Source organism: Pecten maximus, chromosome 14 (genome assembly GCF_902652985.1).
Source record: "Pecten maximus chromosome 14, xPecMax1.1, whole genome shotgun sequence".
Classification (NCBI taxonomy): domain Eukaryota; kingdom Metazoa; phylum Mollusca; class Bivalvia; order Pectinida; family Pectinidae; genus Pecten; species Pecten maximus.
Genome location: NC_047028.1, coordinates 25,539,027 through 25,563,782, shown reverse-complemented (window position 1 = coordinate 25,563,782; position 24,756 = coordinate 25,539,027). Strand labels below are relative to the sequence as shown.

The 24,756-nt window shown below is 34.5% G+C and overlaps 1 protein-coding gene across 2 annotated transcripts; it reads left to right on the top strand.

Annotated features, from left to right (window-relative positions):
* Nucleotides 1-97: 97 nt before the first annotated feature.
* On the top strand, nt 98-24,342 carry LOC117342084 (kinesin-like protein KIF13A). 2 transcript variants are annotated; one of them, XM_033904069.1, is made up of 26 exons: nt 98-627; nt 6,042-6,236; nt 6,745-6,969; nt 7,403-7,520; nt 8,077-8,188; nt 8,853-8,960; nt 9,601-9,719; nt 10,500-10,570; nt 11,369-11,429; nt 11,847-11,996; nt 12,639-12,754; nt 13,547-13,661; nt 13,967-14,030; nt 14,424-14,552; nt 15,094-15,254; nt 15,651-15,799; nt 16,570-16,584; nt 17,470-17,607; nt 18,004-18,139; nt 18,981-19,066; nt 19,805-19,873; nt 20,153-20,272; nt 20,654-20,794; nt 21,705-22,088; nt 22,862-22,918; nt 23,276-24,342. In XM_033904069.1, the coding sequence occupies exons 1-26, from the start codon at nt 586-588 to the stop codon at nt 23,366-23,368; spliced, it is 3,174 nt and encodes a 1,057-aa protein (XP_033759960.1). In that variant the 5' UTR covers nt 98-585; the 3' UTR covers nt 23,369-24,342. The 2 variants fall into 2 exon arrangements, with proteins under 2 accessions (XP_033759960.1, XP_033759961.1); XM_033904070.1 differs by lacking the exon at nt 16,570-16,584.
* The last annotated feature ends 414 nt before the right edge of the window (nt 24,343-24,756 follow it).

Here is a 24,756-nt window from a genome sequence, read left to right as displayed (position 1 = left end):
TAAATCCTGTCGGGTAGATCAACCTCTTATGTCGGTATTGTGTGTTCGGAGAGCTGTTAGTAGTGGGTATGAACACACTAGATATACGCCTCGGTATGAATACTGATCAATACAACGCTCGACGATCATTTACCAAAACATAATGTGTGCTGTTCATGCGTACCCGTAATCAGTTACACTAGCTTAGCATACTATACATATGTATGTATGTACACATGTGTATACCGTGTGATAGAGGCACATATATTGATTTGGAGCTGATCATTGTGTTGTCTGTAGGTGAATTCCGTGTCCAATCACATGTTTCATGAAGTAAAGTGAAGAGGAATTCTCAGAAAACATTTTACAAACACATGATCACAATCATAGCGACAGGAATGTGTTTTTGTCTTCGACGGGGATTTAAGGACTGTTTGTCGGGAAACATTTAGAGACATTTAACAATTTATCAGTGGAATTTACCAGATTTTGATGTCACCAGGGAATAGATATCTCTTTATTAGTCAACGGAATTAACAGGAATGTCTTTAAGTATATCTTAGCGACAGTAAGGTACTGTTCCAGGAATAAGCAAGGAAAACAATCATGGCGGAAAACGTGAAGGTAGCCGTTCGCGTGAGACCATTCATATCCTTTGTGTTATGTTTATCTATGTATATATGTATATATATTGTGTCCACTAAGCATGTGCACATGGAGATGTAAACAGCATCAGCAACAATCGATCGAGCGTTGCCAAGCACGCACGCGCAATCGACGATCGTAAGACAGGTAAGATTAGTACCCGTACATCTTCATTTCCGGTTCAGGTAATCGATAATCGATAAAAGCCAATGTGTTAGTAGTAGTAGTTCTAGGTGTTATATTTAGATAAACGTGCCATCGTAGGATTAAAATAAGGCTCTCTATGTCAGTATACACTAAGTATGTTGTGTTAATTGGTATTTCGTCGCCCAAACAGAAATAATAGCGGTATATATATAGTTAATGGAAAATAAAAATTGTCCACCATAAGGTTTACGTTTCAACTCCATAGGGTATCAATACGTGAACATGGGAACACCTGTTATGTATGCAAACAAGTACATGAGCGTGAAAAACTCAAATGCATTTAAAAGCTTATACCGAATTTAATTGACAGCGCAATTTTCGTGTGACTCGATATTACTGATTTAACTGCACATTTATGTAACGCGGATCAATTATACCAAGTGTTACCATATAGTCATTTAAAAGTAATAACCTTAAATTGTGATTAATAACTTCAAAGTTAAATAGCAGTAGGGGAATAGTTTAAATCCCTTAACATTGCATTGACAACCCCGATCGATAAATAGGATCAATAAACATACCGGTGTTGTAAACTGGGGGGTGGGGGTGGGGGGTGGCTGAGTGGTTAAGGTGTCTCGACACTGTATTACAAGCCCTCCACCTCTGGGTCGCGAGTTCAAACCCACACGTTTTTCTGCGGGTACTCCGGCTTTCCTCCACCTTTAAAACCTGGCACGTCCTTAAATGACCGTGGCTGTTGATAGGACGTTAAACAAAATAAACCAAATAAACCATTCGAAAACTTTCCATATCCCACCTTTATTTACAAGTCATAGTCAACAATAGGCCATGGTACACTGTATTGAAGTTCCACGAAAATTCACTTTTGTCATTGTCACGACTGGCGTAACTACCAACGACAGCCAAATATTGACTCTATCTTAGATAAGTAGGCCACTACAGCCCCACATTGTCAATATGATGTCACTGTTCATGTCGCACGGTATCCTAAAGCAGTTCTAACTTGATAAATAAGGTCAGGTTTAGATATTACAATAGACGTACGTAACAGGTATTGTTATGTATACATACATTGTATCTAAAATTGTAAAGGAAATTTTCACTGTTTCGTATACGTTTTATTATCGTGTCCACATTGATATATTGACAGTCGAACCTGCCCCTTAGTTACTATGTGGAACAAAACCCTGTCTATAAAGACAGCCTGGCTATAAGGATTGCATTAATATAACAAAATTCTGTCTATAATAAGCATATGTATATCATCAAAACACTGCATAAAATGATCACTTGTATATAATAAACCCCGTCTATATAAATACCTGTATATAACAAACCCCGTCTATATAAATATCTGTATATAACAAACCCCGTCTATATAAATTCCTGTATATAACAAACCCCGTCTATATAAATACCTGTATATAATAAACCCCGCCTATATAAATACCTGTATACAACAAACCCCGTCTATAAAATACCTGTATATAACAAACCCCGTCTATATAAATACCTGTATATAACAAACCCCGTCTATATGAATACCTGTATATAACAAACCCGTCTATATAAATATCTGTATATAACAAACCCCGTCTATATAAATACCTGTATATAATAAACCCCGTCTATATAAATATCTGTATATAACAAACCCCGTCTATATAAAAACCTGTATATAATAAACCCGTTCTATATAAATACCTGTTTATAACAAACCCCGTCTATATAAATACCTGTATATAACAAACCCCGTCTATATAAATACCTGTATATAATAAACCCCGTCTATATAAATACCTGTATATAACAAACCATATCTATATAAATACCTGTATATAACAAACCCCGTCTATATAAATACCTGTATATAACAAACCCCGTCTATATAAATACCTGTGTAAAACAAACCCCGTCTATATAAATACCTGTATATAACAAACCCCGTGTATATATATACTGTACCTGTATATAACAAACCCCGTCTATATAAACACCTGTATATAACAAACCCCGTCTATATAAATACCTGTATATAATAAACCCCGTCTATATAAATACCTGTATATAACAAACCCCGTCTATATAAATACCTGTGTAAAACAAACCCCGTCTATATAAATATATGTTTATAAAAAAAAAACGTCTATACAAATACCTGTATATAACAAACCCTGTCTATATAAATACCTGTATATAACAAACCCGTCTATATAAATACCTGTATATAACAAACCCCGTCTATATAAATACCTGTATATAACAAACCCCGTCTATATATATACCTGTATATTACAAACCACGTCTATATAAATACCTGTATATAACAAACCCGTCTATATAAAAACCTGTATATAACAAACCACGTCTATACAAATACCTGTATATAACAAACCCCGTGTATATAAATATCTGTATATAACAAACCCCGTCTATATAAATACCTGTATATAACAAACCCCGTCTATATAAATACCTGTATATAACAAACCCCGTCTATATAAACACCTGTATATAACAAACCACGTCTATATAAATACCTGTATATAATAAACCATATCTAGTTAAATACTTGTATATAATAAACCCCGTCTATTTGAATACCTGTATATAACAAACCCCGTCTATATAAAAACCTGTATATAACAAACCCCGTCTATATAAATACCGGTATATAACAAACCATATCTATACAAAAACCTGTATATAACAAACCCCGTCTATATAAATATCTGTATAAAACAAACCCCGTCTATATAAATACCTGTATATAATAAACCCCGTCTATATAAATATCTGTATATAACAAACCCCGTCTATATAAAAACCTGTATATAATAAACCCGTTCTATATAAATACCTGTTTATAACAAACCCCGTCTATATAAATACCTGTATATAACAAACCCCGTCTATATAAATACCTGTATATAATAAACCCCGTCTATATAAAAACCTGTATATAACAAACCACGTCTATACAAATACCTGTATATAACAAACCCCGTCTATATAAATATCTGTATATAACAAACCCCGTCTATATAAATACCTGTATATAACAAACCCCGTCTATATAAATACCTGTATATAACCAACCCCGTCTATATAAACACCTGTATATAAAAAACCACGTCTATATAAATACCTGTATATAATAAACCATATCTATATAAATACTTGTATATAATAAACCCCGTCTATTTGAATACCTGTATATAACAAACCCCGTCTATATAAAAACCTGTATATAACAAACCCCGTCTATATAAATACCGGTATATAACAAACCATATCTATACAAAAACCTGTATATAACAAACCCCGTCTATATAAATATCTGTATAAAACAAACCCCGTCTATATAAATACCTGTATATAATAAACCCCGTCTATATAAATATCTGTATATAACAAACCCCGTCTATATAAAAACCTGTATATAATAAACCCGTTCTATATAAATACCTGTTTATAACAAACCCCGTCTATATAAATACCTGTATATAACAAACCCCGTCTATATAAATACCTGTATATAATAAACCCCGTCTATATAAATACCTGTATATAACAAACCATATCTATATAAATACCTGTATATAACAAACCCCGTCTATATAAATACCTGTATATAACAAACCCCGTCTATATAAATACCTGTATAAAACAAACCCCGTCTATATAAATACCCGTATATAACAAACCCCGTGTATATATATACTGTACCTGTATATAACAAACCCCGTCTATATAAACACCTGTATATAACAAACCCCGTCTATATAAATACCTGTATATAATAAACCCCGTCTATATAAATACCTGTATATAACAAACCCCGTCTATATAAATACCTGTGTAAAACAAACCCCGTCTATATAAATACATGTTTATAAAAAAAAACGTCTATACAAATACCTGTATATAACAAACCCTGTCTATATAAATACCTGTATATAACAAACCCGTCTATATAAATACCTGTATATAACAAACCCCGTCTATATAAATACCTGTATATAACAAACCCCGTCTATATAAATACCTGTATATAACAAACCCCGTCTACATATATACCTGTATATTACAAACCACGTCTATATAAATACCTGTATATAACAAACCCGTCTATATAAAAACCTGTATATAACAAACCACGTCTATACAAATACCTGTATATAACAAACCCCGTCTATATAAATATCTGTATATAACAAACCCCGTCTATATAAATACCTGTATATAACAAACCCCGTCTATATAAATACCTGTATATAACAAACCCTGTCTATATAAACACCTGTATAAACAAGCTCCGTCTATATAAATACCTGTATAAAACGAACCCCGTCTATACAAATACCTGTATATAATAAACCCCGCCTATATAAATACCTGTATATAATAAACCCGTTCTATATAAATACCTGTATATAATAAATCCAATCTATATAAATACCTGTATATAACAAACCCCGTCTATATAAATATCTGTATATAACAAACCCCGTCTATATAAACACCTGTATATAACAAACCACGTCTATATAAATACTTGTATACAACAAACCCCGTCTATATTAATACCTGTATATAACAAACCCCGTCTATATAAATACCTGTATATAACCAACCCCGTCTATATAAACACCTGTATATAACAAACCACGTCTATATAAATACCTGTATATAATAAACCCCGTCTATATAAAAACCTGTATATAACAAACCCCGTCTATATAAATACCGGTATATAACAAACCATATCTATATAAATACCTGTATATAACAAACCCCGTCTATATAAAAACCTGTATATAACAAACCCCGTCTATATAAATACCGGTATATAACAAACCATATCTATATAAATACCTGTATATAACAAACCCCGTCTATATAAATACCTGTATATAACAAACCCCGTCTATATAAATTCCTGTATATAACAAACCCCATCTATATAAAAACCTGTATATAACAAACCCCGTCTATATAAATACCTATATATAACAAACCCCGTCTATATAAATACCTTTTTTTGCTCGACAATCCTTTTTGAAATATAATAACAATTATATTTGATCTTAGAAATCATCATTGCTTGACAACCCTGATACTTTTTATATGTTTGATGGAATTGCGGGAAAACACATTTTTTTGTGAAAATCACAAGCGCCATATCTAGATATGTTTATAGGTTGATAATTCAGTAGGTGGATAAATTTGTCCTTGACAATACCCACAATGACAGAGAGAAGGAGAGAAATGCCACTCTTGTCATCAAGATGGCGGGGAAAACTACGGAGATCACCAACCCCGAGGAAATGAGCGCGGAGCCCAAGAAGTTTCATTTCGACTACTCGTATTGGTCACATGATGAATTTAACACGCGTCCGGACGGATACATGGAACCAACAGGAACGAAATATGCCGATCAGGTACTGTATAATGACTTTATATGTATCTCGATACTCCATGAGTTACGTCCCCTTTCTCTCGCTACACCCTTTTATTCATTCGTCTGGTTCCCTGAGCCTTATTTCCGTTTCCGTTGGACTACACTGTCCTATTGTCCTATATTGTAGTCCAACGGAAACGGAAAAAAGGGTCAGGTAACAAGGATATTCATTCATATGTAATGCCCAAAGATTAGTGTAAGAGGAAAAATTACCAATCGGTTGCAGAGGAGCGCCAGGCAAGTTCAAAGTCAACAAATTGAACGGCCTTGCAATCTCGAGATTCATTTCAGAGGATTATTATATTTTTAACTTGTATTTTTGTTTTTTGCCTAAAGATGGCGGTGACTATGGCTATAATTTCCTTACGGCAGGGCAAGTAAACACTGGAATATCAAATCTCATTGACAGTATGTTGCTTATAAAACGAATATTGTACTGCTAGTAGGGAATAGGACACTTGATGTAAGATTTTCGTGTCTCTCTCTAGAAACGTGTATTTGACGATCTGGGAAGAGGCGTGCTGGAGAATGCGTGGAAGGGCTACAATTGTTCCCTGTTTGCGTACGGCCAAACCGGAAGTGGAAAGACGTATTCCATGGTCGGATACCAATCCAACAAAGGCATTGTACCCATGGTGTGTACGGAACTCTTCAGTGGCATTGACCAAAAAAGGTCTGAAGCTGGTGACGTCAAAGACAAAGGGGTATACGAGGTAATATTTACATTAACATGTTAATTACCGATGTATTGTAAATAGTGAATAATTAATAATAAGCTTATTCAGTGATGCAACGAGGCAAAGGCTCGGACATGTAGAATAGAAGCCAAGGCAATACCAGTGTGCTACTCAAATGAAAAATATTTATAAATATATAAATATATTTATAGTGCAATAATCTCATATCTAATAAATTCAGTAAAGTTTTGGTACTTTGGGGTAATTTTGCAATAACATGAATCTTCTATTCATTGCAATAATCCCATTTTAAAGTAAGGCATAGCCTTTTGTCCATGCTTGATGCTGACGGTGTAATTATGAATTATGATTACTTTTTTTTTTATTTCTCCTCTTCTAGGAGACATGGTTTCGTCCTTGCTTGCTGATAGTGTATCATAAATTGTCTTTTCTATATTTTACATTCCAGGTGATGATAAGCATGTTAGAAATATACAACGAGCAGGTCCGTGATTTATTGAACTCAAAAACAATCAAAAACAAAGGGAGCATGAAAATCAAGAGCGATGCGAAACGAGGCTTTTATGGTAAAATGAGTTTAATTGTATTAGCATTGTAGCTATGGTGACATCCTAGTTAACGTAATATGTCTCTTAGTTTACCGAAAATATCAATCCAAGCAAATATTCTACAATGATGGTCATAGAAAAACAAATAAATGCTAAAGTTCGCTTTCGTTGGTTTCATCTCTTGAATAAGCGAATCACGCATACAACTAGCCGAAATGGCTGAAAACCAGGGGCCCTGTGGGGGGGTGGGGGTCACAATAAACTGATTAAAAAAGTTAATAACTATGAGTTAAAAAAAGTTAATTGGATTGTGCCACAATCAGTGTGACAATGGTGTGATACGTATTTAGAAAGTTTTACTGTATATACAGCAAAAGCCATCTGACAATAACCATTTTATCAAATTATTCTGAAAGTAATATATAATCCCTTCAAGCTGCCCAAAAGAAATACAAAAATATATTGAGGCGATTGGTATCCTAGTAACCGTTCAATCTTTAAAAAGTTAGATTTTTGAAATAGGTTGGTTTAACAGAAGGATTTTTCAAGTAATTTCAATCATGTTTATGTTTAGTTGAGGCGCTTACGACATCACTGGTGAACAGCTATCCTGAGATTGAAAACAAAATTAACGAAGGTACTAAGAATAGAACTGTGGCATCGACCAATATGAATGCAACAAGCAGGTCAGTATAACCGGAAGTTGAGGCTTTACATATCTAAGTAAAACTGGGCCGTTTTCGTTTTTGCGGTCCATGAGGTTTGTCCAGTTGGACCGGTGTTGTTCGTTTATGAAATAAAGACGGACCTGGCAAATTTATATTGTTTTCATACGAGCCTTGACAAAGATTCCCAAGGCCTATATTAACATGTGCAGGTCTGCAGGATATATGTTTGAAATATTACATTTAAAAACTGACGAACCGGTTTGTCCGCATAAACGAAGAGGCCCATTATGTCTGTTTAGCTGGAACTAAAATAATGATATACCAAGTTTGGGAAGTAACCAATTGATTCGTTTTGTTTTCGAATGTCTGAATGTCTTAAACTGATCTCTTATTTCAAGTATTTCTTTTGTATACATGATACACAAAATAGTAATTCTAGGAAGAGAGACTATGAACGAATTAATTAGCTTAATTCATAATCGTTTTTCTTTTTTAATTGTTCCCGAAATTTGATCGATCACTTAATAAAGGTATGAATTGGATATGTTGCCTTGTTTGATTTTTCAATCACTGTCTCAAATAAAAATGGAGACTCTCTTGATTTAAGTATTTCCTAAATCCATTTATATATACATTAACATAGATGTTGCATTTATGATTTCTAATTTTGATATTTATTCAGCCGAGCTCATACCATCGTGGCTGTCCACTTCAAACAGGTGACTAAGGACGATAATGGTCAGAGCATGACTAAAACATCCGTCGTCAATCTCGTCGATCTGGCTGGCAGGTAGGCAACAATCACGTGCTAAACTATATTATCGTTATTGCAAACTTTGTCATAATCGGTTGCTATGACAATGCATTTGCGCATACCGGCGGTATTCGTCACGATAAGTGCATAATGATGTAGCAACATTAACTGTAATAGGTCTTCCAATTGTGCGGATGTATGATGCAATGGAGGGCACCAAAGCGGTGCAATAGGGTTACAGTGGGGCGAACAATAGAGGTACAATTAAAGTAGGTGTACAGTAGAGGTCGGTCGGACTACAATAGGTTGATGATAAAGGTCAAAGAGTGATGAAATAGGAGTACAGTAAGGCTACAATATATTGACAAATGGCTACAATAAGGACACGCGTAAGTTTCCTATTGCCAGTTTATGAACTTTGTAACAAAGGGAAAACATATCTACAAGATGCCACTCGGCTAGAAAGATTGTATTTAGCTTGATCGGTTGAGCCTAAGATTAGTAAGCCAGAGGTCCTGGGTTCGATCCCTAGCGGTGGCAGTGATTTTAATTAAAACAACCATGCGCTCTGATACAACTGTAACAACCTCAATTTTTACAGAAAACCTAACAATTTCTCACAATTCGCAATATAATGTGTAGTTGATACATATTTTACTTTGTTTGATGTTATCAGTGAGAGAGTTGCAAGTACTGGAGCACAGGGGGACAGGCTGAAGGAGGGAAGTAGTATCAACCAATCTCTAAGCTCACTCGGCAACGTCATCAACGCTCTAGCTATGAACAAACCATTCAGTAAGTTATCAATCTGCCTATAAACGCCATCAACGCTCTAGCTATGAGCAACCGTTCAGTACGTTATCAATCTGCCTATAAACGCCATCAACGCTCTAGCTATGAACAAACCATTCAGTAAGTTATCAATCTGCCTATTAACGTCATCAACGCTCTAGCTATGAGCAAACCATTCAGTAAGTTATCAATCTGCCTATAAACGCCATCAACGCTCTAGCTATGAGCAAGCCATTCAGTAACTTATCAATATGCCCAAAAATGTCATTGACACATTCCAAAATTTGCATTATCAAATATGAAATATGATGTGATTATGAATCTATAATTCTAACTAGTATCCATAGGTTTATTTTAAAGCTAGTCGTCATTTGTACTTTGTTTGTCGAATTAAATTATTATCAAGGGTCTGTCACACCTGACCGATTTGGGTCGCAACGGTACTACCCCTGTATGGCTTGATTAATTTCGTTAGCGATATTGCCACTCAATGGTAGACCGAACTGGAAATTCTACAGTCGTCCTCTAGATGTATCACCGTTCTAAGAGATGTGGTGACACCGTACTGCTACCATGGTGCATTTGTGCATAGGAATTTGAGTAGACAGGACAACGTTAAATTTTCAGGCGTTATTCTCCCAACATTCTCCCGCCATTATTGATTGTCTTCTTTGGTTTATCAGAGGTACATCGATAGTGTGTAACATGTCCTCGTATTACAATATATTATATCCTATTAAACTAATTCGCGTTGTGATATGACAAAATGCTCTCTGATTTCAGTTCCATACAGAGATTCAGCATTGACAAAGTTGTTGAAGAACGCTCTTGGCGGCAATAGTAAAACTATTATGGTAAGTTTACACATTAACATTGTTTTTCGTGTCAGATATCATAATTTTGAATTTATCATGTATTTACCAGGATTACAATAAGTTTAGCTGAAGATACAGTACGTGTCGAATAATGAATATAAAACTACATCACACACCTGCATCGTCCTTCTAGGACTTGACAGTGTTGCTAGTGACATCATACAGCTGTATCGTCCTTCTAGGACTTGACAGTGTTGCTATTGACATCATACAGCTGTATCGTCCTTCTAGGACTTGACAGTGATGCTAGTGACATCATACAGCTGTATCGTCCTTCTAGGACTTGACAGTGATGCTAGTGACATCATACAGCTGTATCGTCCTTCTAGGACTTGACAGTGATGCTAGTGACATCATACAGCTGTATCGTCCTTCTAGGACTTGACAGTAATGTTAGGGATCAAACGTACGGAATTTTATATGGAAATCGGGAAAATTAAAATGGGTAAAAAATATGCAAAAAGTATAAAAAAGAGGAGAATTGAAGTAAAAATGGGAAACTTTCCGGAAAATCGACATATTTCTCAGATACTAAACTGCTTTAACAAAGATGTACAATGTTGTCATTACTATCGGCCTGTACATTTATTTCGCTGTGGATCCACATCTATAATTTATAACCAAACGTTAGTGTAATACAGTAACGGTTTTATTTAAAGCTAAGGAAATCATATTAGCACAATAATATTATAATCAATCTGTCCTACGTCCGTCCATTTCATCATAAAAGTCGATTGTATATCCATCACTCCTCTGGTGTCTTGTTTGTTCTACTAGATTGCCGCACTCAGTCCAGCTGATATCAACTATAAAGAAACACTTTCCACTCTTAGATTTGGTAAGACATCCTGTGTCTGTGTTTACATCTTAAGATTCCATTGTTTATACAGTAAAACTTCGTCGTTTAGAACTCTGATAACTCAAAAGTTGAAATAAAAAAATCAGTTGCGACATTAAAATTTTACATAAGATAGGTTCGACCTCGAATAGTAGGGATTCTTTATAATGTTTTTCGTGACCCCGCTGATTTCGAATTAACGGGTAAAATACTATCTTGTTTTTGAAAAACGTTTTCTGTGTCTGAACATTGATGTATAATTTCCTGTGTATACAGCTCTACATAAGGTCGATGACTCTACATGTTATTTGAAATATACAAATAAAATGTGTGTCTTCGAGAAAATATCACTTTTAAGAAACCATAACTGATATTATATACTTGTGAAACTATAACTGATATTATATACTTGTTTAGCCGATCGAGCGAAAGCGATTAAGACTACGGCCACTGTCAATGAGAACCCTACAGATAAACTTATTCGAGAACTACGAGAGGAAAATGCGAGGCTATTGAAGCTTTTAAAAGAAGGAGGAATTACCGCGATTCAAGGAGGGGAAACAGGAGGTACGATTTGTGTGTACGAAACCTATTTAGCTGGTGATCACCTATTTCTATTTATTTTTTTTTTCTTATTTTTTTTTCAAAAAAACCGTGATATTGGTAACTGGTTAAAACCGAGGAATCTAAAATGAAGGTGTGGTCAAAATTGTCTATGCGTACAAAGTTGTGAACTGTTCATTTATGATGTACATACTTAGTTCTTGTGAATCACGATTTTGATATTTCCGGTATTAGGATTACATGACCGAGCACGTAGAACGTCACGTGGATTTGATATATCACAAGGTGTTTTATATACAATGCAATACGAGATGTTTGATACACAATGTAACACGAGGTGCTTGCGATTAACAATATACAATATGATTATGACACTCGTGCAGCTTTTATCAAAAATATTCGAATAAGTATTGGGGTAAATATTGGCTATTTAATATTATGGTGTTTAAACTTCATAAGCGTTTCATATTTTTGACATTTTAAGGCTTTTATTAATGTCTATTAATACATATAGCCAATTTCTGACTGCATATTATTCTCAAATGTGTGTAAGGAATGAGAGTAATTTAATTTTTGTTGTATTTTGTTAATTAATGAAATATAAGTATAGGTATGAAAGTGAACAAAAATCAATTTCATTTATAGCCACAAGTGAAGAAAAACGGCTGCTAGAGGAACAACTTCAACAAAATCAAAAGGAAATGGATGAAATGAAGACAACCTGGGAACAACGACTTGAGAAAGCACAGAAAGAAAACCAGGTATACCGTTACTATTTCTTCCGTTTGTTCTATCATAAATATCATTATTCTTTAAGGCAGATAAAATCTGAAGTCTTGGTCATCAGAAAAAAATGTGCTACAAATCATGTTCCCATAGATTCATTAGCAATGTTGCAACCCGTGCAGAAACGTCGTTTTATCGCACGTATTGCTATGTGCGACGACTAAACCGGGAGCCCTCTGCGGAACTGGAGATGGCTTCTCTTATTAAGTCAGTTTAAGGAGATAATCAAGAGCCTACCAATTAATGTTCACTGTACTCGTAGATGTTAGATGATATCTCCGTGCAGAAACCAGAATTTCTCCGATGTTTTCTGTTTAATGACATTGAAGAGACTAAAATAGATGTGCTACACATATAGCAACACTTGGAATTTGTATCATTGCCGTTCATTCCTACAATATATTAGAATGTTACAATGTGAAAACAGAAGAGAATACCGATAATGAAATGAAACCGTAATTCTAACTAAAAATCAACAAAACAGTTGAAAATGAAGAAAAAAATATAGATTTGCATGTAGACCCTCATAAAATATAAGCAAAATAAGACGCATGCTTCTTCGGCGAAACTTAATGAAACTAACCTTTGTCCTTACATATATAGCTACAATAGTATTGTCTCCTTATTTACATTGAACGGAGTGTCCTCCTTGTAAGGAGAGCATATCACATTCAATTTTAACGGCATATTTTCGAATGCGATGGACACTGTATTTCTTTGGTCACTGTAACAATATAATATATTTGATCAACATTTGATATATTTAGGCCAAGATCGAAGAAGAAAAAAAGATGGAGGAACACAAGAAAGTTACTCCACACTTCTGGAATCTTAATGAAGATGCTGCTCTGTCTGGCATGGTAGTCCACTTCTGTGATAAAGGTGAGGATTGGTTCATTTTAAATATTTTTGATGATATGCAATTGGAGAAACGGGGTAACATTAAATTCTTGAATTGCTTTATAAACTAAAGATTCTCTAACATTATTCAGTGCTCCGCTCGAACGGTATCACATATTAACTGGCTAGCTTTTTATATTGGCATGTGCTATGATTTAACGCACTTACAAATTTGCATTTAGTTTTGAGGTAAGTGTCATATATAGTCAGAATACTAACAGTTTGTTATACTTGCAATTGGGAACGTTACATTGTATGTAATAGACTATTTTCCCTTTAATCCACAGGAAAGGTTTTAATAGGGAGCAAGGCAGCAGAAACCGGTGCAGATATACCCCTTTCAGGTCTTGGGTGAGTATATGGCGTTGTCAAATATATACATACGAGTGTTAATGATTCTTAGCTCATCCAGTTTTCAATGATTGGATTCGCAATATAACATTCGGGATACGTCTGCCATAATGAGTATTGTTCTACCCTGACCATCGATGGACTGGGGGAAGCTGTGAATGTTATTAATCTCTAATATTGTTGTAGTAACCTGAGGCAGGCCAATGTTGGGAGTGATTAAGTGTATTAATCTAGGTCAAATACATGCATAATTCGATATGATGGTACGACAACAAAATATATGAACGTAGAAATATATATCCTTACTTACAGTCTACAGGAAAACAATAGAACATTAATAGTCTTTAATATTGTTTTAATAGTTTTCATCAACTATACATCCATTATTTTCAGCATCCAGCCTAACCATGCCGAGATCGTTAATAAAGAGGGGACAGTGCTGATAGTGCCGGTTGACACCGCCAAAGTGACCGTCAATGGTCAGAAGATTTTGGCCCAAACTAGGTTACATCATCATGACAGGTGGGCTGGAACCTAGATAACCATTTAAGTCTGGAAAAGACATCCAAATTAATGCATGTAACCTACATACATTGTGCTTACAATTAATTTTATCCTAAGATTCGCATACACGAATGTGGCATAAATTATATAGGTCATCATGTAAATCCATGAAAATGTATCATACAACATCAAATTCAGTGGAGGGAAATTATAGTTATTTGCTTACAGAATTATCTTTGCTTGTGTGTACATTTTCTGATGCTAGTACAGTACATTTTGTGCTTGTGCTTCACTCTTTCTAAAATAAACCTTAATTTATATACCGCGTGAGGTTAATTTCCTTGTTGCTTTTTTGCACCTATTCCTTAAATATCACATACATCACATAATAATGCGCGATGGGGGGGGGGGGGGGGGGGGGGGGAGGAGGGGGGGGGGGGTTCGTGGCCAAACAGTATTCGCGTATCTAGCTTAAATCCCCAATTGTGTATTTTTTTTACTTTTAAAATTATCATTTTATACGAGTACACATATCAACCTGTCGCATTCATTACTTCAGAGTGTTGTTTGGGGCAAACGCCCTTTACATTTTCCACCATCCTTCCGAAGCATCCAAATTAGCAGGGAGTGGAAGTACAACGCCCGCTCCTACGTTTGATCAAGCTCAGCAAGAGTTAGCAATGATGGCTGGACTGGTCTCAAAAGATGGCACGTCCAAAGGTATAAATCACGTACTTTACGAGATGTTCTTCAGATAAAAAAAAAACACAGATTGTAAACGCACAATAATCTATTCAACATATGTAAAGTTTGTTTCAGCACAGCCATTTATACTGTCTGATAAAACATGGTATTTTGCATATATTTGTATCAGCCTATGAAACCATACTACTTTGTGAATGGTATTGTTTAACGTATTCATCGGTCACAAAATCATGCTACTTCAGTATATGATGATATGATGTCAAGGTAATCATTAACAAAACATCAAATGTGATTGCATAGACCGCTTCCAAATTACGGTACCAATGACACATCACACTCGTACCACAAACAATAGCTTTCTAATTCTTCAATGAAAAATATTGAATCGGTATATTTACGGTTTCGTTACAGAGGACCTGATACTGCAGGAAGAGGTCACACAGGTACTCCGGATAGTCAATGAAGCCAACGCCATGTCAGAGGAAATGGACAAGAAAGTGAAGTTTGAGGTTGCTTTACTTGCTCCCGCGTTTCGCAGTCTCCACAGAGGACCTACAGAGGTACCTATTAAAACATTAATACCAAGTACGAATTGTAATCCGGGTATTTGAATGAAATTATAAGAGGTATACTAAAGGGTAGACAAGATACAGGATGATAGCAAGCTATACAATTCTATTTACATGTTTGCTGACTGTAGGCGTGAACACTTGATGATCAAAATGTCATTACTTGCAATTAGTTGGGATGTGTGGCCCATCTAGACGTGTTTAACTTACGTTATAAAACGTTTTGGTGGTAACGAAAATGCCCTACAATGCTATCAAATGTCGCGAAAAGACTAATAAAGCAACCAGTGACAATTATTTATTGAGCATTTAATTCCTTCTGGTGATGAACTTGATACCCCGCTAGATAATGGTAAAATCTAACTTATTCACCAGTGAGAGCCAAGTTTTATAACAGATTTTCACTCTTTTGGTACATATATCTTTAATGATACCTCAGGAAATTGACTGAAAGCAACCAACGACAGCTAGGTAGACATACTAGTGTCATCAGATTTCTATCTTCGAAAATGAATTAAGTTATAAACAATGAAATAAAACAACAAAGAAGCAGGCATGATCATAAAGGTTTGTCTTCCCCAGGTAATATCTAGCAAATCAAATTGAAAAGTTTTCAATTAATATTCAACAATGCATTATGAATGAGAATATAAGACAAAATTTAAAAAAAAACTCAAATATTCTTATACTTATAATGTACATTTATAATGAAGAACCAGTATTAAAGTTTAGTGTGTTTGTATATATACACTTTATTTCAGGGGGTTATCACTGAAGTAAGAATGACTAAGCGAGTATATGAATATGAACTTTTAATATTCCCTTCTTATTTACGAATCCATATATATTCTGATTTCTTCCATTTTACTTCCATATTAATACACTCCTTTGTGTAGTGATAGCACGTTTGGAAGATGATTGACCTTTACCCACCTATATTCTCTGAAAATATATTATTCTGATAGTTGACCTCCCTTGAAATCTCATTGTTTACTAGGTATATAATACTGTTTGTTACTTTCTATGTGGCTCTCCTTTACGCTATTTCCGAATATTTGAAAGTTTAAAAAGTAATATCTAAAGAGAAAGTTATTGCCTGATTCATATTTTATCATATAAAATGAATGTGTATTTCTCCAACCATTTGGTAACACCACAAAAATTAGGGCCACCACATCCAGTCTTTAAGGTATCAAATTGCTAGCGATTAAGAGATTTTTGATAATAGATAGTATATCAAAATTAATATCAAAAGCAATATTTCATTAATAAACACCGTCGTGTTGTGAGATGATCACTGGACTTGCTTTACACTGTAATATACATCGACGTGGATTTATTTTACAGGAATAAGAAACATTCCAATCTCAAGAGGAAATGAATAAATTTGAAGTCACTGATAGAGCGAATGACAGAAAGCGTATTATATCTTTTTATTTAGCATTGCACGAATAAATTCAACAAGCAATACATTTCATACACCAAATATAATGTTTTCATGATTTACAATGAAATGAAACCGAATTACATTGCAGGAATACAAAGGCAATTAGATGTTGTTGCTTTCATTATTTATTTATTTTTTTAATTATTTTTATTATTAATTATTTTCATATTGTATCCCTAACATGGTAATTCAATGTTATGACGATATATACCAGGTACGGATGAAGGTGAAGGACCTGATCACGGGTAATCATTGGATGTGGACCAAAGATAAGGCTATTCACCGTCACGCCCTCATGCAGCAGCTGTACCAAGACTTTATCTCCAAGGACGAAAACTGGAATGTTTCAAAGGTAATTTTCACCGAATTTTCACCAAATGAAGATCCTGACGAACGGACACTTCAAACACTGAGTATGATTCTTCACGAGAAAAAAAAGACATAATTTGACAGTTAAAATTGGCTAATAAACAGTTCTGTTTTAAAGGAAAAGCTATTTGATGTTTTTTAGTTAGTGTGCTTGCACTTAAGCTAAACATAGGAGGCAATAGCTATTATCTATTGTTAAAAACTCTAAACATAAGCTGCACTCAGTCTGCACCTAAAGCACCAAGAATATAAATCGCTTTTGAACTTATAAGTCATCCAATATTTGTTGAAAAAAGAAAAATAAGATCTTAAGGTTGTTAAATTTCCCCAACAACTAATCAGGTGCAGTGATTACTAACTATCACTCTTGCCCCTTCAGGAAAACGATCCATTCTGGGAACCAGCTGATACCGAGATGATGATCGGAATAGCACATCTCAACCTGCTGTCATTGGCATATAAATGCAGTATAGAAGAAAACGCTGATATTCACGATCACAAAACACAAATCAAAGGTATGCTATGTGGTAGTTATCTCAGACTATGTATATCCTATTAATATATTTTATCAAGGCATATATATGCCAGACGTATAAGCCATTATATATTGTCAAATTGATGCTTCAGTGATAATCAATCTAATTAAAATGCCTCATAACGTAGTGTATAATGATGATCTATACTTTGATCAGATTGCATGTTAATTATATCATATACCATTTCAGGCTCTATAGATATTATGTTATGTAGCAATTTTAAATACTAGTACTTGTCAAGTATACTGCAAACGTACATATTTTAGTGGTAATATTATTTCAGCTATTTCGCGCTGGAAGAATTTCGCTAAATTTGGATTGCACTTATGGTAGTTTATCTACAATGATTTGTATTACAAACATTGTCGGTGTGCTAATCTATCATTCCGCTAATCCGTTTTAATTAGCTTTTACTCTAAAATCTGAGTACGCCAAAATAAGTACGTATGTTTACAGCACATTGAACTTCAAATCGTGTCCCGTGCCAAAGTTAAAGTACATGTAATATAACAATCCTCCGTTAGTACTCCGTTAGAATCTGTCTGCAGATAGCGGTAATCATATATAAAGTCTTAAGTCGTCTTCAAATAAACATTGAATTACTCTCAGATTTGTTCTGCTATTTTACGGTAATACGTGATGTTGGACTCAAATCAAAATAACTACTTTGTTCTGATATGCAAAGGGTCGATAAGCAGACGTACGTTGCCCAAGTAACTAATTTTGAATAAAAAGTAAGATAATGTACCCCGGTATCTTCACCAAAGATGTACGATATAATTTAGCATTCTAACATTTAGCATTTTGTTTTTTATTTCAGGCCATTTACAACTAGAAGTGGTCCCTTGTGATAAAAACAAACAGCCCGTGGAGGATATCGAACTTCTTGAGGACACTTCTGAGTTGGTATGTTGCTTTAGATATTAGATATGCCTCTTGTTCAAATGTTTCACAAGCTCCTAAGCGCAATCACGTTTTCATTACCCAGAAACTGTCCGTCAGTTAATAAAGTAGGGTCGTATATCAGATGCATACAAATTGATGTTCAGTTGATCTTGAATATCTAAAGTGATAAAATTCTTAGTTTCAGACCTTCATTTAGATGACAATGTTTAACACAGATTGTCAACCTGTGTAAAGTTTAAGAGCTTGATACTGAGAAGGGGATAATTAATAATTCCCGAGAGGCATGACCGTAAGAGTCAATGTGCGCAAAGCATATTTTTGGTGCCCTTCAAACCGTCTCTGAAATGAAAATTGAACCATCAACCTTGTGTGAAAACTATTGGCTTCTATGTTTCTATAATTCAAAGTAATCATTAAGGCTCTTGAGCCTCTCGTTCATTAGAGATGACTCATGGACAGCAATTCAATCTTAATTAAGTTAAAGGAATAAGCAAAAACCACTTTAATCAGCAGCCATATGCAATTTCTATACTATATTACATGAAATATTTGTGTGTACTTTTTTCATGATTCATGACAATATTCGTTGTATTTATGTTCATGGTTCCATAGAAACTACGAAAACAACGAAAGGTTATACAGCGAGCGTTTCATGTTAAACATTAATCAAAATATGATAGCAACTTCATATTTATTGGTTTAAAATATTTTTGTTTACTTTCAAACTTTTCTGTATAGGTTGGCAAAGATTTGACTTTCATGTTGAAAGTGAACGGAGCACGAGGATTACCTACAAATATCCAACAGGTAATATGACAAACATGCATGCATGCAAACCAAATCACAGCTGCTTGATTACTTATTTCATCCCCAAAATTGTTTAAAATGCAAAGCATTTCCCTTATATACCTTTTTCCTTTGTAATTCTTTAATGATAAAATCGGCTTATATCTCCTGAACTGCTCTATTGCCTTTGAGACTTAATGTTGATTTTGTATTGGAATTTGATCCCATTTCATATTACGTGACAAACAAGACATAAAATACTGAACGCTGTATAATAACATTACCGTTTTTATTTTCCAGTCCTACTGCAAATTCAAATTCTACCTAGATAATGATTACACACAAACCGAGGAAGTAACAGGAATCGCCCCTGATTTCGACTTTGAAAAACTTTATCAACAGAACCCAGTCACACAGCAGGTAAGGGATACCAAATCGTATGTATCTATAACGAGAAATGCATTGTCCTTTTACCAAGGCGGAAATGAACATGCAACACTCTTTTATTCAAAAACAGCTCATGCACTCTGTGTCAGTGGATCTTTCAATAGTGTTTTTTTTCTTATCTTTGCAGTTCCTGAATTATTTGAGAGATCGTCACCTTATTATTGAAGTGTGGGTTCATTCAAAACAGCTCATAAACTCTGTTTCAGTGGTTCTTTCACCAGTGTGTCTTATCTTTGCAGTTCCTGAATTATTTGAGAGATCGCCACCTTATTATTGAAGTGTGGGTTCATTCAAAAACAGCTCATAAACTCTGTGTCCGTGGTTCTTTAACTAGTGTTTCTTTCATCTTTGCAGTTCCTGAATTATTTGAGAGATCGTCACCTTGTTATTGAAGTGTGGGGTCGACAGAAGGGCGACCAGTCATCGTCCTCGAAAGGGAATTCGGGTCTTCTACCAACAAAAGATTTGATGATTCGAGAAAAGACTTTCATAGGGGTAAATTTTACAACAATCTTTCCTAAATTAGTTAACGATTGCAATATGTGTGTACAGAATTACAAACATACACATATGATAAGATATGTATCATATTGTGTAAACGTTATGATAACAAATAATTCGATATTTTGTTAGGAATCTTCAGAGGTATCAAAGTCAAAATTAAGTTGACGATATCCCGAAGGACCCTGTTGTGGTGACATCGCTATAAAATACTACACCTAGATAGGGTAGTGCGACACGCATACCTGGTCACATTATACTGCCAACCAGTCTTCACTACTAGCTTTAACAAAGCTGGGCATCAAGTAGAAGACAAACCATACCCTTTTTATAGACTTTGGTTTGCACTTGATAGAAGATAAAAACTTTTCTCATATTGGAGAGCGTTCAATTAAAGACCAAATGTGACGCAATGTCGCGGGAGATGTTATAGGGACAAGGAGAAAATATAACATCTCCATAAGTTGGTCGTCTCTTACGGTTCATGCTATTATAGCAGTAAACACCATTTGTACGCCCTACCCTCTGACCAGACATATTTTCAAGCACCATCTCATAACTAGTAAAGCGAAACCTGACTTTACCGATAAACCATGGGACTGTGTCAATGTGTCGGATATGACAGTGTGTCGGTTAAGTCAGTGTCGGCAATGACGAATGGATGATAAAAATAAGGCTATATAAGAAAAGGATGCATAAACAAAATACTTCATAAGCAAAACGTAATTAACATCAGAGCTTTCTGTGGAAGAGCTCGACCTTATCAAAGAAGATTGACTTTGCACTGACAGGGGTGTATATGCGTTTCACACTGTTTTAAATAAGAATTTATATTCCTATAACTTTTTCTATTTTTTTTTTATTTTTATTTTTCATCCATACATGAAATATGGTGGTTTTGCAGAAATCTGCGTTAGAAGCTGGTGATAGCGGGGAAAAGAAGAAAAAGAAAAAGAAGAAAAGGAAAAAGGAACATGAAATTGATGATGGCATGACGAACGGAATTATCATCCCGGTACCGCCACCTGGTGGACAGCAGAGTGGTGCGCGGGAAAATATGTCTACTATGACACTAGAAGAAGAAAAGAAGTTAAAAGATGATCTCGCTAGATATCAGGAAGACGAGCAAAAGCTGATAGAAAAGGAAAAAAAGAAAGCTAAAACTAAATTAAAAGAGACAATGGATGCTCACAATGCAGAAATGTCCCAGAAAGTGCAAGAGATGGAAAGCCTCAAATCCCAAGGGAGAAAACTGCATCAGGAAAACATGGAGAATAAGAAAACACTGGTTTGTATTATTGATTTCACTCGTCAATTCACATATAAATTGTTTAAGCTAACTGCATATTCTAACTACTTAAAAAGAATGGAGTCTCCTTTCAATGTGATAGAGCCAATAACACGCCATTGACGTAATCTTTCCCAACAGTAAGAATTTCTGTAATGTTGAAGTTATGGAATATCCCAAACAAGTTTCTTTACCAAGAAACTCAAAATATATACAAAAACATATTCCTTACTCCAAAAGTCTACGAAACAATGCTATAACAGTGAATAAAGAAAGATTTGCATGAAAACCATTGAAAAGTACAAGAATTGTTCTCCTGACTCATATTATGTAAATCTGAGAATAAGCATAATTCATGAGGTGACGGCATGCCATGAACTCGATTACAGATAATTGTAACCATAAAATATATACTATAAACTCGTATAAGAAACCGTCGTTGTACAAATCTAATCAAATACACACACCGTTATAAGGTGAGAATATGCATGTGCAGGCATCTGATATTTGGCGCGTACATTAGATGGAAATGTGAAACAAACCTAAATGTATATTATGTAACATCTATAGTATATAATATATGGTATTGTATATATTTTTTTTTATTACTTATATATTTCCTAGTTTTAAGCATGAATTGCAATGATATTACTACAACATGTTCAATCGTGTGAATGATATATATATATATTTATTGCTCGAAATCTCAATATACATAACCATTATGCTTCTTTTCCCCAAATTTTGACAATGTAATCCTTTTTTTACAACAGGAAGCTGTCCGGGAACTGTTGTCGAGGACGAAAGAAAAGGGCAAATCTACCATAAGTGTACGTATATTGTGGAACATATTGCTCAGGAATGCGATTCCGGATTTTTTTTGATTTTTTTTTTTTTTAATTTATAGTCGTCGTTTTAAAATATGAATTGTCGTTGTAATTTCATAATAATGGTTTGGTCTGAGTGTAATTGTTTTGCAATGTGCGTGACGGTAGTATTATAAAAAAAACCTAAACCTATACCATTGCACTGTGTGACCGCAATTTTATAAACACAATCCATATATTAGCATTGTATAAAGCTTATGAATATGAGAGCGTATCAGATTGATAATCTATGAGATTCTAGAAGTACGAAAATGGTACATTTATGTATATGTATGTGATCTGTTTGTTTTTTACCGTCAGGTATCCGATTTGGCGAAAGTGTTAGACGACCCATCAGTGGCACAAACAGAAGAACTGGGGGCCAATACATCTAAAGCCTGTGTCCTACAATAATTTGACAGACTACCGTAAATTATACATTCCATATAATTAACGTAAATTAATATCAAGAGATATCTGAAGCTAAATCGCTAGGACATTAAATTGTCGTATTTGTGGCTATCAAGGTATGCTTGTTCAACTACCTGTCAATCTCGATATGACCAAATATTGACAAGTTTTCTACTGATAATATGAGCTATTGAATCATATTATGTATTCTGTAATAGTGAAAGTATACTTAACTTAGTCTGAACAAGGAGAAATATTCTTTATTATTTTTTTTATTTTTATTTTTTTATTTGGTGCAAAGATAATCAGTGTTTGTTGACATCTGCGCCAGACCATGAGTGCAAGGAACATATTTGTAGATAACCGTTTGTGTTTGTAGTACAAACGTCATGGTGCCTTCTATCCATAACCTTGTCTTCGCCACAATATGTTTTATCGTTGTTGCATGTAATTTCAGTTTAATAAATACCAATAAATATATTATGTGATAATGTTTTTTAACATCTATTTACTATTAAAGTTGTACTGGATAGCATGCAACGGGCCTTTCGTATGTTTCTCATTGAAGTAGCCACCAGCTACTACGAGCAACTAACAACTAACGGGGAATAAACACAAACAACAACAAAATATTCACGTAAAACGTTGTTTTAGTAGTTGCTGTGTTGGGAAACCATTAACAAGGGGGGTATGTGTGAAGGTGTGTGTGTGTGAAAATCCCAACGCGTGTGTGATATTTCAAGTAGCTTGAAGAACATGCAATATAATCTGTGATACAATCAAGCCAAATCTTGTACAGGGTAAAATATCCGCATTTATTTGCTATATGGATTATATAGGATGTGTTTCGTCTTATCATAGTGCTTCTTCTGTTCCTAACAGTAGCTTGTTTTTAGACGGTGTCATCTTGACGATGTCGTGCCATTGTTTTCTGTTTTAAACAATAGTTCATTAATAAATTAAAAGACTAATACATGTACCTTGTTTTGTTTTGTTTTGGTCGTCCCCTTTTTATCCATTTTAATCCCTTAATTAGCATCACCGAAGACTGCAGGAACGATCGACGAAACAGCTGTTTGATGTCGTTGAATTCAATTTAACTCTACTGTATCTAAATATCAATTTATTTTGAAAGATTTTGATATCTTTTATACAATCCCTATTGATCATATAAAAATTGTTTTCAATAGAAGAAGAATGTACCCGATCTTAATATAAACGTAAATTAGACAAAAACCAAAACAAACAAAAACCCAGAAAACCTAAAAACAACAGAAGAAACAAAGAAAGAAATTTGAAATCCACAACTGATATATTCTATCAGAACCAATCTCCTCCGCTCACAATACATCTTTTTCACACATGCACGCATGACTTAGCAGATTACATGA